The 12,440-nt window shown below is 40.3% G+C and overlaps 1 protein-coding gene across 1 annotated transcript in view; it reads right to left on the reverse strand.

Moving 5' to 3' along the window:
* Positions 1-1,041: 1,041 nt before the first annotated feature.
* The window catches only part of PARP11 (poly(ADP-ribose) polymerase family member 11), a 35,114-nt gene continuing 23,715 nt past the window's right edge, over positions 1,042-12,440 (reverse strand). The window contains 2 exon segments of the mRNA XM_036908433.2: positions 1,042-3,947; positions 5,446-5,597. Of these exon segments, the coding sequence (XP_036764328.1) occupies positions 3,631-3,947; positions 5,446-5,597 (469 nt within the window). The 3' untranslated portion in view covers positions 1,042-3,630.

Below are 12,440 nucleotides of genomic sequence, written 5' to 3' on the forward strand. Positions count from 1 at the left end.
CATCAGTGTTGCCCCAGGCAACATCATAAAGTTACTCATAGTAAGTGAGGCAGGCAGCTTGTTTCACCAAACCTCTTCCTGCAGAGTGTAAAAGGGTAAAAACAAGTAAAATTACCTTGCTAAAGTTTCTAATCAAAATCATTTTTGACAAGACTTGTTTTTTGTTCCCCTATTTTTTCAATACCTTTTATTTTTGTTTTACAAACACAGAATGTACAACTTCATCTAGAAATGGGCTATCTGTTTTAAGTAAATAAAATGTAAACAAAACCGCCTTCCCCAGGGAGAGTGGACAATCTGGGCTTGAAGCTTACGGAGGCTCACTGTAAGACTGTTTCTAGCGTCAGTCCTGGCAACCTGGGAGGTGACCTCAAATACCTAACGGCCTAGGAACAAAATCTGTAAAGATGTCATTTCTACATCAGTTGAATTTCATTACAATATGCCTTCATCCTCATCTGGGACAGGATTTTAGTGACTGTTTTCACAGGTAAGCCTTGATCGTTCTGTCTCTCATTTCTCTCAGAGCTAAAATTAGTGTCTCTTTTGATACCTTTTTTGCCAGCAGAAGCTTCAGGATTGAATGAAACGTCTACCTTGCTTCCAAAGGAATTACTGTTGACACACAGGGCCTGGCTGGGGGGTGGGTGGTCTGCAGGCAGCACCCTGTAGGTAAATGTGGACACACCCTCAGCACCACTCCTCTGAGCCTGAGGCACGAGGCCTTCACCCCTTTTGAATTTTCAATAGCAAAGAGTTTTCCCACAGGTTACCCAATTCGCTGTTGCTCAGGACGATTCAAACGGGAGAATAAGAGACATCCCCCATCTCTGAGGGAGAATAAGAGACGTCCCCCATCTCTGAGGGAGAGTAAGAGACATCCCCCCATCTCTGAGTGGGTTACGTTAGTAACAGGCAACAACACACTTCTTGAGGGCCTGTTAAGTTTGAGCTGTTTAGCTTTAAGTAATAGAAGGTGGGGGTGGGACATGGAAATCATAGAAACAAATCTATGGCTATGGCATAGACAGACAACCAAGACCTGCTACAGAAAGCTTTAATCACCACATGTAAATACAACATATTCATATATCAAAAATGGCTCCAAAGTCTTTATCATCATCACTATAAGTCTAGCAATTCAAGTTGCACTAATACAAAACCCTCCTGTTCATAACTGCAAGGTTTATGAAACTGTTTCTTATAAACACATTTTTTTTTTACCCTGAGGCTGATATCACCAAAGTCAGAAAGAAAAGTCACTATCAGCTGGAATTTATTCAATATATGTTAAAAATCTTCTATTCATTAATCTGGGGTGGCTTCTCTTCACTCTCCCCACCCATACTGTGTGATGAGAGAAGAGGGTAAAGGGTTGTATCCAGTCTTAGTATATACTGATTATGTGATTCTCAACTCAATCTTCTGATCAAAACAAAGAGATAGAATTTTAACACAATTAACTCTACACTATGACATTTAAGTTTACCAAAATCAGCTTTCTTATAAAAGGAGAGGCGGCAGCACATTCTCACACAAGGACAACAGGACAGTTCTTTTCACAAAGTTCTACCACAGTCACTCTACTCATTACACAGGAGCCGGCCAGCGGGGCTCGCAGTTTGAACAGATCGCCTTGCAAATCTCAGCTCTGGGCTCCTGGGTGCCTTGAGCTATGAGAATACCACCCACCAAATGCAACAACAGGTTTTCCATTCAAGCGATGGGAGAGGCAACCAGGTAACATTGAAAGAAGATAGCCATGTTACAGGGGGGTCTATTTGAACCTTTTTTGTATGCAAATAACAAGTAAAACAAAAAGATTTTCAGAGTCTGAATTTCTAGTGTTCCTAATTTTGTAAATGAGTTTAGAGCAGGGGTGTGCTCCCTCTCATAAGCAGCCTAGCGACTTTTCCTCCAGTTATTTCCATGATGATCTCTAAATGTTTCTGAAATATGTTCTAATTATTCACAACACTCCATCTAAACTGGCTGTTAGTCTGTACATCTGAGCCAGGACATCTTTGTTGTTACTTGGTTTTAAAGTACTGTGCGTGCAATTTCCTGTGTAACTTACTTTCGCTTGCACAATTACATGTATTCTGGGCTATAATAAAAATCTGGGGACATATGTAGTTGAAGACTTAGCATATTCAATCTTGTTCTACACTCCCTACTTTCATTATTTCTAGATGCCTTCACAGTCCAAACTGATTGAACTGGACAACAGTGGAATGAATGCTTACTGGATTTTTCTTGAGAAGTGCAAGCATGTTCACCACCTCTCAGCCAAAACTGGATGAGAATTGGAGAGAGAATTCAGTATTAGACTGAGTTAGAAAAAGGTATTATGGACAAGCTTTATAGAAGTTTTTCTTTTCTTTTTCCAAGTAGAATCATGGAAAAAATCAAAGTTGGAAAAACTCAACAATCATGTGGCCAACCCTGATCTGTTACCTCAACTCCTCTATAACATTTCTGCCCACTCGTTATCTAGTCTCTGCTAGAATACATTTAGGGGCAGGCAATATGCCAGCATTACTTATTCCTCCTCAGAACAGAACAGCAAAACAGAGGGATGAGGCAGACAACCGCCATTAAACGTGATTATGAATTGTATCTAACTTTTCAAAAGACTTAATTTATTGTCAACTGCCATTCAGAAGACTAAACCAGATTTGCTCCAAGCATCCCATGCTTTCTGCAATGATTCACAATGGGGAAATGTGAATTTTATAAATCATTGTTGAAAAGCTGTGTGGGGGGAGGAGTATATTAAAATACCTTAAGGTAATCCTTGAAGGGACCCCAACACAAAGGGGAAATAAATGTTTTAAATAATAAATAAAGGTTTCATTTTGAAGATGCAATAAATACTGTGTGCAGCAAGTCTTGGTATAAGACTTCAAGAACCCCAGTGGATGACTTGCAGGCTACTTACGGTCCGCAGCACTGGTCAGTTCAGATGTGGGAGACCAGAAGGCCACGGGTGCAGCTGAGCCAGCTGCCTGCCGTCCTAAGGCAACTGGAGGCAGGGCTTCTGGCCTTGATTTTCTCCTCTGCCGTTTGGCAGCACTGTAAACAATTTTCTGACTTCTGATTCCTCTTATGGTACTCAGACTGCTTCCAGTTTTTAAATTCCCACTTCAGGAGACCAACAAGGCAACATTTTGATTGGTGGACAACAATATCAGGATGCAATTTACAAAGGACCATTTCCTTTGAAGGAACACATTTATGCCTATATATTTTTTTCAACATTTATATGACTTAGTCTATTGAACTGAAACATGTGTCCTGATCAGATGCACATGAACTTTAAAGGATCCGAATGACCATGTTAATTGAGACTCAACTGATTCAATTTTGAGTGTTCTGTTTCACCCCTATGTGTTAATAAAATGAACATAGTATCAGTCTTTAACAAATAAGACTATGAGCAATGGACAAAAACGAAATAACTTAAAACCAACCTTAAAGTCAGTATGTCTTTTTATATGGAGACCGTTTTTTTTCCTATCTGGTTCAAAAGTATCAGATAATTAAATTTTAGTGACTGAATGACAGGAGAGAAAATCTTCCTGCAAGAAAGAACAAAACTTCCTTGACCACCAAGATTTGGGAGTGAAGTCAGTGAAAGTCTATCAAGTACTCAGGATAGATCTGGTTGGCATCAAACACCACAAAGATCTTTGGATTCCAGGTGTCATCCACACAGCTGTCATATAAGTTCACATAGCTCCCGTCTTTGGAAGGAGGCCGCATGTATTTGGAGTCTCCGTTTATGTAATCTCCAATTAGCACTCGAGCAAGAAACATAGATTTGTATGTTCTAAACAGATGCCGCTGTTGCATGCTTACACCATGAATTTGGAACGTGTTTCCATGCTTTATGTCATCTTTGCAGAAGCGGCTGGAGTAAGCGGCATCTCTAGCAAAATAGGTTCCTTAGACAAAAGGGAACAACAATGAAAGCCAAGATTACTCTGCAGAATGTATGGAACACAAACAAAACACTTGGGCAGTAGGGCAACAGACACATGGAATCATATAACAAAGGTAAGTGTGGAGTTCCCATCTGGCGCTCATACAGAAATGTGTCTGTTGTGGACAGCTGAGATAGGGACTGCCTAGGGGAGAGGTGTGCCGCCACAGAACCGTCCCCACCATCACCACCATCTCCCACCCTTCCCAACAGTTACTGGAATTCTGTTTTCAAAAGAAATCCTACAAAGAAATCCAACATGTAAGACAGATAAAACTTTCTGTGATTAAAGGTGTGGTAGGACCTGACTTTTGAATTGGTTGGCCCTCCTCTCATTTCTCTTTCCTCCTACCACTTTCCTCACCTGCTCCCTTGTCCAGCACCCATGGAAGCTCTGGACGGGATAGTGCAAACTACCGGTCTATCAAGATTACTCCAAACCCAAGAGACCACATTTCCGTGATACAGGGTAACCGTTCAGTAATATTTCTGGAGATAATACACTCCCATACCCAGGAAAAGATTTCTGAAAAGAGTGCAATGCTATTCACACCTAAGCATTCTAAAAAAACAATTTCCCTGGCTCACTAAGGATCAAAACTCACTAAAGCACCCAACCCTTTGGAAACAGGAGGCCTGGGGACTGACACCATCAACGGAGTACTTCCTCTAAAAAATTTTGGAGACAAATTGCAAAGTCTCCTATTATCCAATACTGGTGGGATTTATGGAACACCTTCCTGATCCTCTGACAGTTAAGTAAACGGCCTTTCTAGTAGTTATTTAAAAAATACGTTGACTTTCTTAGAATGCAGCACATCCTGATACTAAGTGGCAGCCAGTCCTCTTGCTGGAGGTAAGGTACAAAGTAAGGACCAGAAAAGAAAGTCTAACCCTTACCTTTCCCCCTCATTTCTCTCCTTAATTTGCTTGAGTAGTGGGCATAAATTGGAAGACTTAGACCATCACAATATTAGAAAACAGGTGAAGAAATCCCCCATTATTCCTTATTACTCATTAATAGTGTCACCTACCATTTTCTAAAAACAGAACAAAGCAAACTAGTACATAGACCTGTGCACAACATAATTAACGCATTTTATAGCTCTCTATAAGTCTGACATAAAACAATTTACTGTATAGACTTTTCTATGGAAAGGACCCATACGTGAAAATTAAATAAAATGCAAAAAGCAACTGACATGAATGTGATGCCTACCCCAGATGAATGACTGGGACTGGGTGAGCAACTGAATCCCACAGAGGCGTGTAAGTCTTTCCTACACCTTGTATATGCAGGAAGTGGCTTTTCAGTGGCTCAGAAACTGAGGGTGTGCCAGGGACCTTGGACAGTAACTTCTCATTTATGATTATCAAATCCCTGAATGCAAAGCAACGATCTTTAAAGAGAGAAGATACTCTCCTAGGACTCAAACTGGACCTTGAATTTGGGTAATTACCTTTTCCAAAGAGCGCACCATGTATGCCATTGATTCTCCAGTCAAAGTTGTGAATGCAGATTGCTTCCACAAATTCACTGCTGGTGCCATGAAATAGCATTTGTTCATTAATCTGAGGCACACCTCGTTTTTTCTTGAGCTGAGCCTTTTTCCTAAAAACACAATAAACACAGACACAAACACGCAGAAAGAGACCATCAGTGGCATGTATTAAGTTTCAAAGAGCAAACTTCAAAAGAAAGAATGAAACAGAAAACACTTCATCATAAACTATAAATGGGCAAAGCAGCTCTGGAAATGGAACCACCCTGAATGCTCTTGGACACATCATCACCTTACCAAAAATTCGTAGTGAACATTGAGACCAAAGATTGAAAATGATAACCAAAACTATTGATATCCCAGAGCATGCCCATCAAAGCAAAGGTAACTGATTGTCTAAACCAGCCAAACTTTACAAACACCTAAAAATGACACTGCAAACAATCAAAATATACGAAGTTCACAGAGTCTTTAAATAGTGAATGCTTTCAGCAGAGGCTATGCCTTGATCTATTTTCCCCCAATGAGTAGAAAATGATGGTTGAACTGAAATGAATCTTGAATCTGAGGGACATTAATCCATCCGGTTCAACCCCCTTCCCAATGGACAGATCTCCCTTAACATATCAAAAGATATTCAATGCAGAATGAACTGTAATAGTAAAAAATAAACAAACAAAATGGAAAGAGCCTAAAATTCTTTCATAGAAAAGTGAATTAACAATTATATATATTTATATATGAAAGTTAAAGGTAATAAACTAGGTCTACATATATTAACATAGATTAACTTGAAAAATAATGTAGAATGTTGCAGAAAGAGATATGTTTATATTGTTTATAGATAATAATGCACATTGTACAGGTATACATATATGGTCAGTAAAAATGTAAGAGCACGGACAGGAAGGCATCACACCAACCTCAGGAGGAAAGAGAACAGGATGGGGAGGGGCCAATACTTCACCTGCACCTATAATGCTTTTCATCTTTTTTTAAAAATCCAGATACAAAGATGAAGAAAATGTGGCAAATACTAAAATGTTGAATCTAATTGGCAGGTGATGGATGTCTGGAACTACTTGCTGCATTTTCATTTCTTAAAAGTATTTAGTGTTCTATAGCAAAAAGATGCTTACAAATTAAAAAGACTCCTCTCCCCTTATCTCTGATAGGCAGCTATTTAATGCCTGCTTCTATTCCTTCCAGTGTCAAGTGCTCACTGCTCTGCAAGGCAGAGTAATCTCTCTGTGATGAGGGCTAACTTAGAAAGGGCATCCACCGCGACATGGAACCCAAATCTGCCCTCCTGTTACTTCAACTGACAGGTTCCACTGAGTTCTCTTCTGAACTCCGAACAGTTCAAATCACCCTCACATAAAACAACTCTGCAAATATCCAAAAATAACTACACACACCTATCCAGGCTTACTTCTGTAGGTTAAATATACACCATTTCCTCAACGATTCCTCACACAGCATAGCCCCCAGGCCTTTCTGTCTTCGACAGCCTTTAGTTGAGAAGATTCTGCTGGATACCTTCTAGTTTATAAATTTTGGTAAAAAATGGAAACCTTGCCCAGGTATCATTGGCCAGAAATGACTCTCCCAGCACACCACTGAGTTCATTTTGTAGCAGGGGCCTAAGACTGCTAACTTACACAAGTTTGTAGTCAATAGTCAATTAAAGTTTCCAGGACTTTCTCAAACCAGACCTCTCTGGGCTTGCTATATTTGTACAATTGATTTATAAAGCTAAAACAACAGATTTATTTCAATTAAGTTTTATCTTGATTTAGTCATTTAAAAACTACAGAATTCATGAACAGCATGCAGCTTAGTGACTATCTGGGGTTATGATGTTTGCATTTAAACAATGAGAGAAATGGAAGTATGTATGGTCTTCCCTAAGAGTCTATTTGGTATCAAATTTTATATGTATCAAAATTTAAATGTATATGCTTTGATCTATTGGTGACAGGCTTCTCAGACCATTAAGCATGACCTTAGAAGGATGTGTATTAAACAGTATTTATTTCAGAAAAAGCATGTTTTCACTAAGAACAAATTATGCCAATTTTCTTTTTTATACATTTATGGATTTTTTTCTTTACAGTGTACATTTGTTGATTGTCTAAGAGGAAAAAAATCTTTTTTTAAAAATGGTAATATTTGTTTTGACTCACTGTTTCAATCTTCCAAGGTCTTTCTGTCTCCTGATTCATTTGCACAAAAAATAAGCTACCCCTTCTAGTTTCTAATCTTTCACAAGTGTGATAAGCAAGCCTTTTACGTTTTCACCTAAATTCCTGATAAAAATGTTGAAGGGCTCAAGAAGGAAGCATGTATGCTATTCAAGGTACTCTTTGCATAAGACTTTTAACTGGGTATTTATTTTTCTTTTTGTACTGTCAGCAGGCATACATTTCTCTGACCTTGACTCCATTATAAGAACCTATCTTAACCACTCTGTAGAAATCAGATTATGCTCTCTAAGGGATTCAGCCATCTATCACTGCAGTAATCCACTCAGTTACTCAGGCATTAGTGAATCCATACTGTTTTTTTTAAGTAAACATTTGTTGAACATCCATCCTTCTAATGTCAAGCTTCATTATCTGTAATGACTAGAATCCACTCTCAAATCAGGATACACACTCGTCACTACTTGTCAGGTACAGATTAGAATGAATTCTGGTTTGAAAATTCACTCAAGTCTCTCTTAGATATTATAAATGAACTGCCCAGAGTGTGGGCATTGCAAATGTGCCCCGTCACCGGACTATATATGGCATATCTACCAGTGGAAGGCAGAGTGGGACGGGGTGCTCAAAGCTTTGCATCCACACAGCATGGTTTATTGAGTGCCCACTACTCTGGCACCCACGAAATGGGAGACTCACATTCTTGGTATTCCAGCAAAGCTAATGCAGAGCTTCAGGGCCTCCTGGGCTGCAGGTAAACCTTTGGGGCAAGTCACAGGATACAAACTACACTAAGTTCTTCAAAACCCTGCCCACCTTTGCCCAAACCTACATTCATTGCTAAACTTAGTAGAAATAACTTAGTACACACGTCTCAAAATGTTTTAAAATTACCTGCCCTCTCAAGGAACTAAGCTGTGTACACCACATACTCAGTCCTGCAGCAGGAATACCTCTATGCTCTGGAAATAAGCCTGCCTAGGTTTAGACGAGTGGCTGTCCACCCTGGCCGAACATTAGAATGACCTGCAGAACTTTTTAAAGATCACGAGGTCAGCAGGTATAATCACTTACATTGCCACCAGCATGTAGGACAAGTACCCATTTACTTACATCTTTTCCAACCTAGGTTTTTTGTCTTCATATCTTTGTCAGTTGGATAAGGGGAGAAAATTCCTACCCATTATTTGAAGTACATTTTCTTCAAGTGGGTCCTACCTATAGTATTATTACAGTACCATTCCTAAAAAAAAAAAAGTCAGCAGGCAGAGGCTGTGATCAGTGGATCTCAATCTGGGTGCCAGACACCTGTCCCTGTGGGGTTAACGAGCCCACAGGTGGTTCTGAAATGCCGCCAGGCCTGGGGATCTCCGCTCTGAACCCACATTCTTAAGAAGGCAGCTTTCACTGCTCTTACTTTCCTGCTGCCTTATCCTCATCAATCCCAGACCAACCTAACCACCTCCCCTCTGTCCTTAAACTTGCATGGCTGAAGGAACCCGCACACCACCCCACAGTGCCCACTACAAGTTCACAGCGCTGATGGAACTCCTATGGTTCCCAAGTTAGCTCTTTCTTCCCCATTTTCCACAGTGGCCATTTCAAATCTCCCCTTTTCCTTTATCTCCCCCCTTATCCACACCTCCCAACACTTCCTTCTCTGCAGGGGTCCTCACTTCTTATTCCACCACGGAAATTGAAAGTGCCAGGCAGGAACCCCCTAGCTTCACCCCCTACCTGTACACACGCCTGGGCCACCTGGTCTGTCTCCCTCACAGTCTCTGAATTCCACCCAATCGCACCTTTCTCCTTCTCCTCTTTAAACTCTCCCTCTCATAGGTTTTTTTCCTATTATAATGTAAACATGCTTGGGTCTCTCCCACCCGTAAATTAAAAATAAAATTAAGCAGAAATGCCCTTCCTACTCCACGTGACCCATCTGCTCACAACCCTCATGCTCTTCATGCCATGCTTTCTGAAAGAGTTGCCAACATTTGCTGTAACACAACATGACATCTACCAATACAGCTCTCATCAAGGGTACCAATGACCTTTTTGCTGCAAAAATCCCAAGGACATTTTCAATTTTTATCTTACTTGGCTTCTCTTCTGTACGTGACCCTGAGAATGACACCTGCTCCTGTAAACCACTGTCTTCCTTTGGCTCCTGTGACTACAAATTCTAAGGGTTTTCTTCTACTTTCCATGGTCATTGCCCCTCAGGTGCCCCTCGGGCTTTCTCTCCCCCTTGCATCCCTTCCAGAGTTCCGTCCTTAGCCCTCTTCTCGATCCACATACCCTCCCTGGTCAGCACACCAATTCTGATGACTTCTATTACCCAACATTTTCTAACAACTCCAAAACCTTTATCTCTAGTTTACATTGCTCTCCTGTGCTCCAGGCCCATATACTAACTGCTACTCGCTCCACATCCTCACTAAATACAAAGGCAAAAATCTGTTCTTACTCACATTCCCTTAGTCACTTAAACAAGTCAGAAACTCTGGAGTTATTATTACCTTTCCCCTCTCTCTCACCCACCCCTTTGCACACATTAAGCTGAGCACCAAGCAATATTATCCTATATCCTTAATATCCTCAGCACTGTCCTCTTCATTCCAAAGTAGCAGATATCACCTTTAAATCCCTTCTCACAGTACAGCCTGATGAACTACTTTTCTAGGGGCCAATCAGATGGATCACTCTCTTGCTTAAAGCCCTACAATGGCTTTCCACTGTCTCCCCCTTATCCAAACCCCTCAGCTTGTAAGGTCATGCCTGACCAGGCCTCCTACTCTCTGATTTCAACTCTGGATCAGTCCAACTCAAGTAAAGCCACTGAAAAAAATCACACAACCACCCAGTTCTACAAACTCCTCATGCTCTGCCTCATGACCACCTTTCTAACAATGCATCCTAATTTTCTGTTCTATTTGAAATTCTCACAATATCTTGTGTTTCCTCCCATATCTGAACATTGGCCCACACTGCTTGCAGTGCCAAGATGCCCTTCTCCTCACCTCCCTGCATGTAGCTTAAATGATACCAGCTTCAGCAAGTCCCTACCCCACAGCACTGAGCCTACTTTTCTTGGCCAGGGTGAACACAAGGGTGACACCCTCATTTTGCTCTCAGATGCCCTGTGCTCCTTCCTACATTTTGGGGTGTAATAACCTGGCTCTTTGTCTAAGCTATGGTCCTGCACAATGTTACATTCCAAGTGTGCTTAGAACAGTGCCTGCCACAAAACAGGTGCTCAGACATACTAGCTGGAAGAAGGGAGGCAAATAGAAAGGCCTGGGCAACATGCAAACTGATGCCTGATGGGCTCACATGCACCTCACTGCCTCCCTAGTGAGTCAGAGGTTATGTGACAATGAGATTTACTAGGTTATTTTAGTTATTCAGAGAGCTATCAAAACGACAGTTTGTCCTTACATGAGACTCAGTATTTTCTATTGTCAGAGCAGGTGGCAGGCTCATTTATCACCCCAGATTTCAATAGGCTGCATTACATAAAATAAGGAAGGGCACTGACAGAGTAAAACCACTCCAGTGAAATTCTTAGTATAACATGTTTTGGGGGTTCACTGGTACATTTTTACCACTAGGATTTAATTGAGAACTCAAATTATAAGGGAAACTAACTGAATTCCACTTCAGAGGCCTGGGTAAGAATAACGAATTTTTTCATTAGACCATTTTAGAAAAACTTACTTTATTCACTGACAGAAGAAAATTAAGGGGGATAAAGTCTTCTATCTTAGAATCATCTAAACAAAACTGAATAAAGCCTTCTAAACTCAATAAACTCAGTATTGTCAGAAGTAGAGGTTGGCTCGACACAAAGACTCAATACTACAAAGAACAAATTAAGCCCCTTATTTTTCATAAACTCCTAGAGAGTAAAACCTGGAATGTACTCAGGCCCTATGACTGACTGGCCAACTCCATGTATCACTATCAAACAAAAGGCAGCCCAATTTTCCAGCATATGAGAATGAGTTTAAGCCTGTAATTTGCTTTAAAATATTCCAGCAACAGCAATAATAGAAAAAAAGGAGATACATTATATGTGATAAATCTTGATAAATGTTAAATCAGGATGATGAATACAATACATCAGGATTCATTATATCAGACTGTTATTTGAAATTTTCCAGAATATCAAAAATGTGATTATATACTTCAAAATATTAGAAATCAAATTTCTTACACAAATTTAATAAATAAACTTCATAAAACCACTTATTTTTAAGTAAAAATGCAGAGCAGGCTAACTTGGACAATACCTTATTTTTTCTGCAATGGGATTTATTCTTAGGTTAAGTGCACACTAAGCAATCCAATGGGTCATTTCCAACCTAAACTGAGTAATGAATTGAGATTTTAAAATCTGCAACAAAAACTCTGGGCTTAGCAGGGAATTTGAAGTTATGTTTTACAGTATCCTTCAAACCAGAGACTTCTAATGCAGCATAAAAGTCTGAGGCAACAAAGTCATATCAGCAAAACTAAACAGGTGCCCAGATTCCCCTGTAATGCTGACTTCAGCCAAGATGCCCAGCTCTAAGCCTTGAAAGGGAGGAGAGCTTCTAGGGGCACTGAGGAGACTGACGTCTAATACCAATGTCATGCTGGGAACAATGCCCGGCATTTACTTAGAAGGCTACTTTTCCCTTCCTCCCTAAGAACACTGGAGAGCTAAGAGACCAGGTCAAAACACGGCAAGAGACAAATACAGCGCAT

This window comes from Manis pentadactyla, chromosome 14 (genome assembly GCF_030020395.1).
Source record: "Manis pentadactyla isolate mManPen7 chromosome 14, mManPen7.hap1, whole genome shotgun sequence".
NCBI classification, from domain to species: domain Eukaryota; kingdom Metazoa; phylum Chordata; class Mammalia; order Pholidota; family Manidae; genus Manis; species Manis pentadactyla.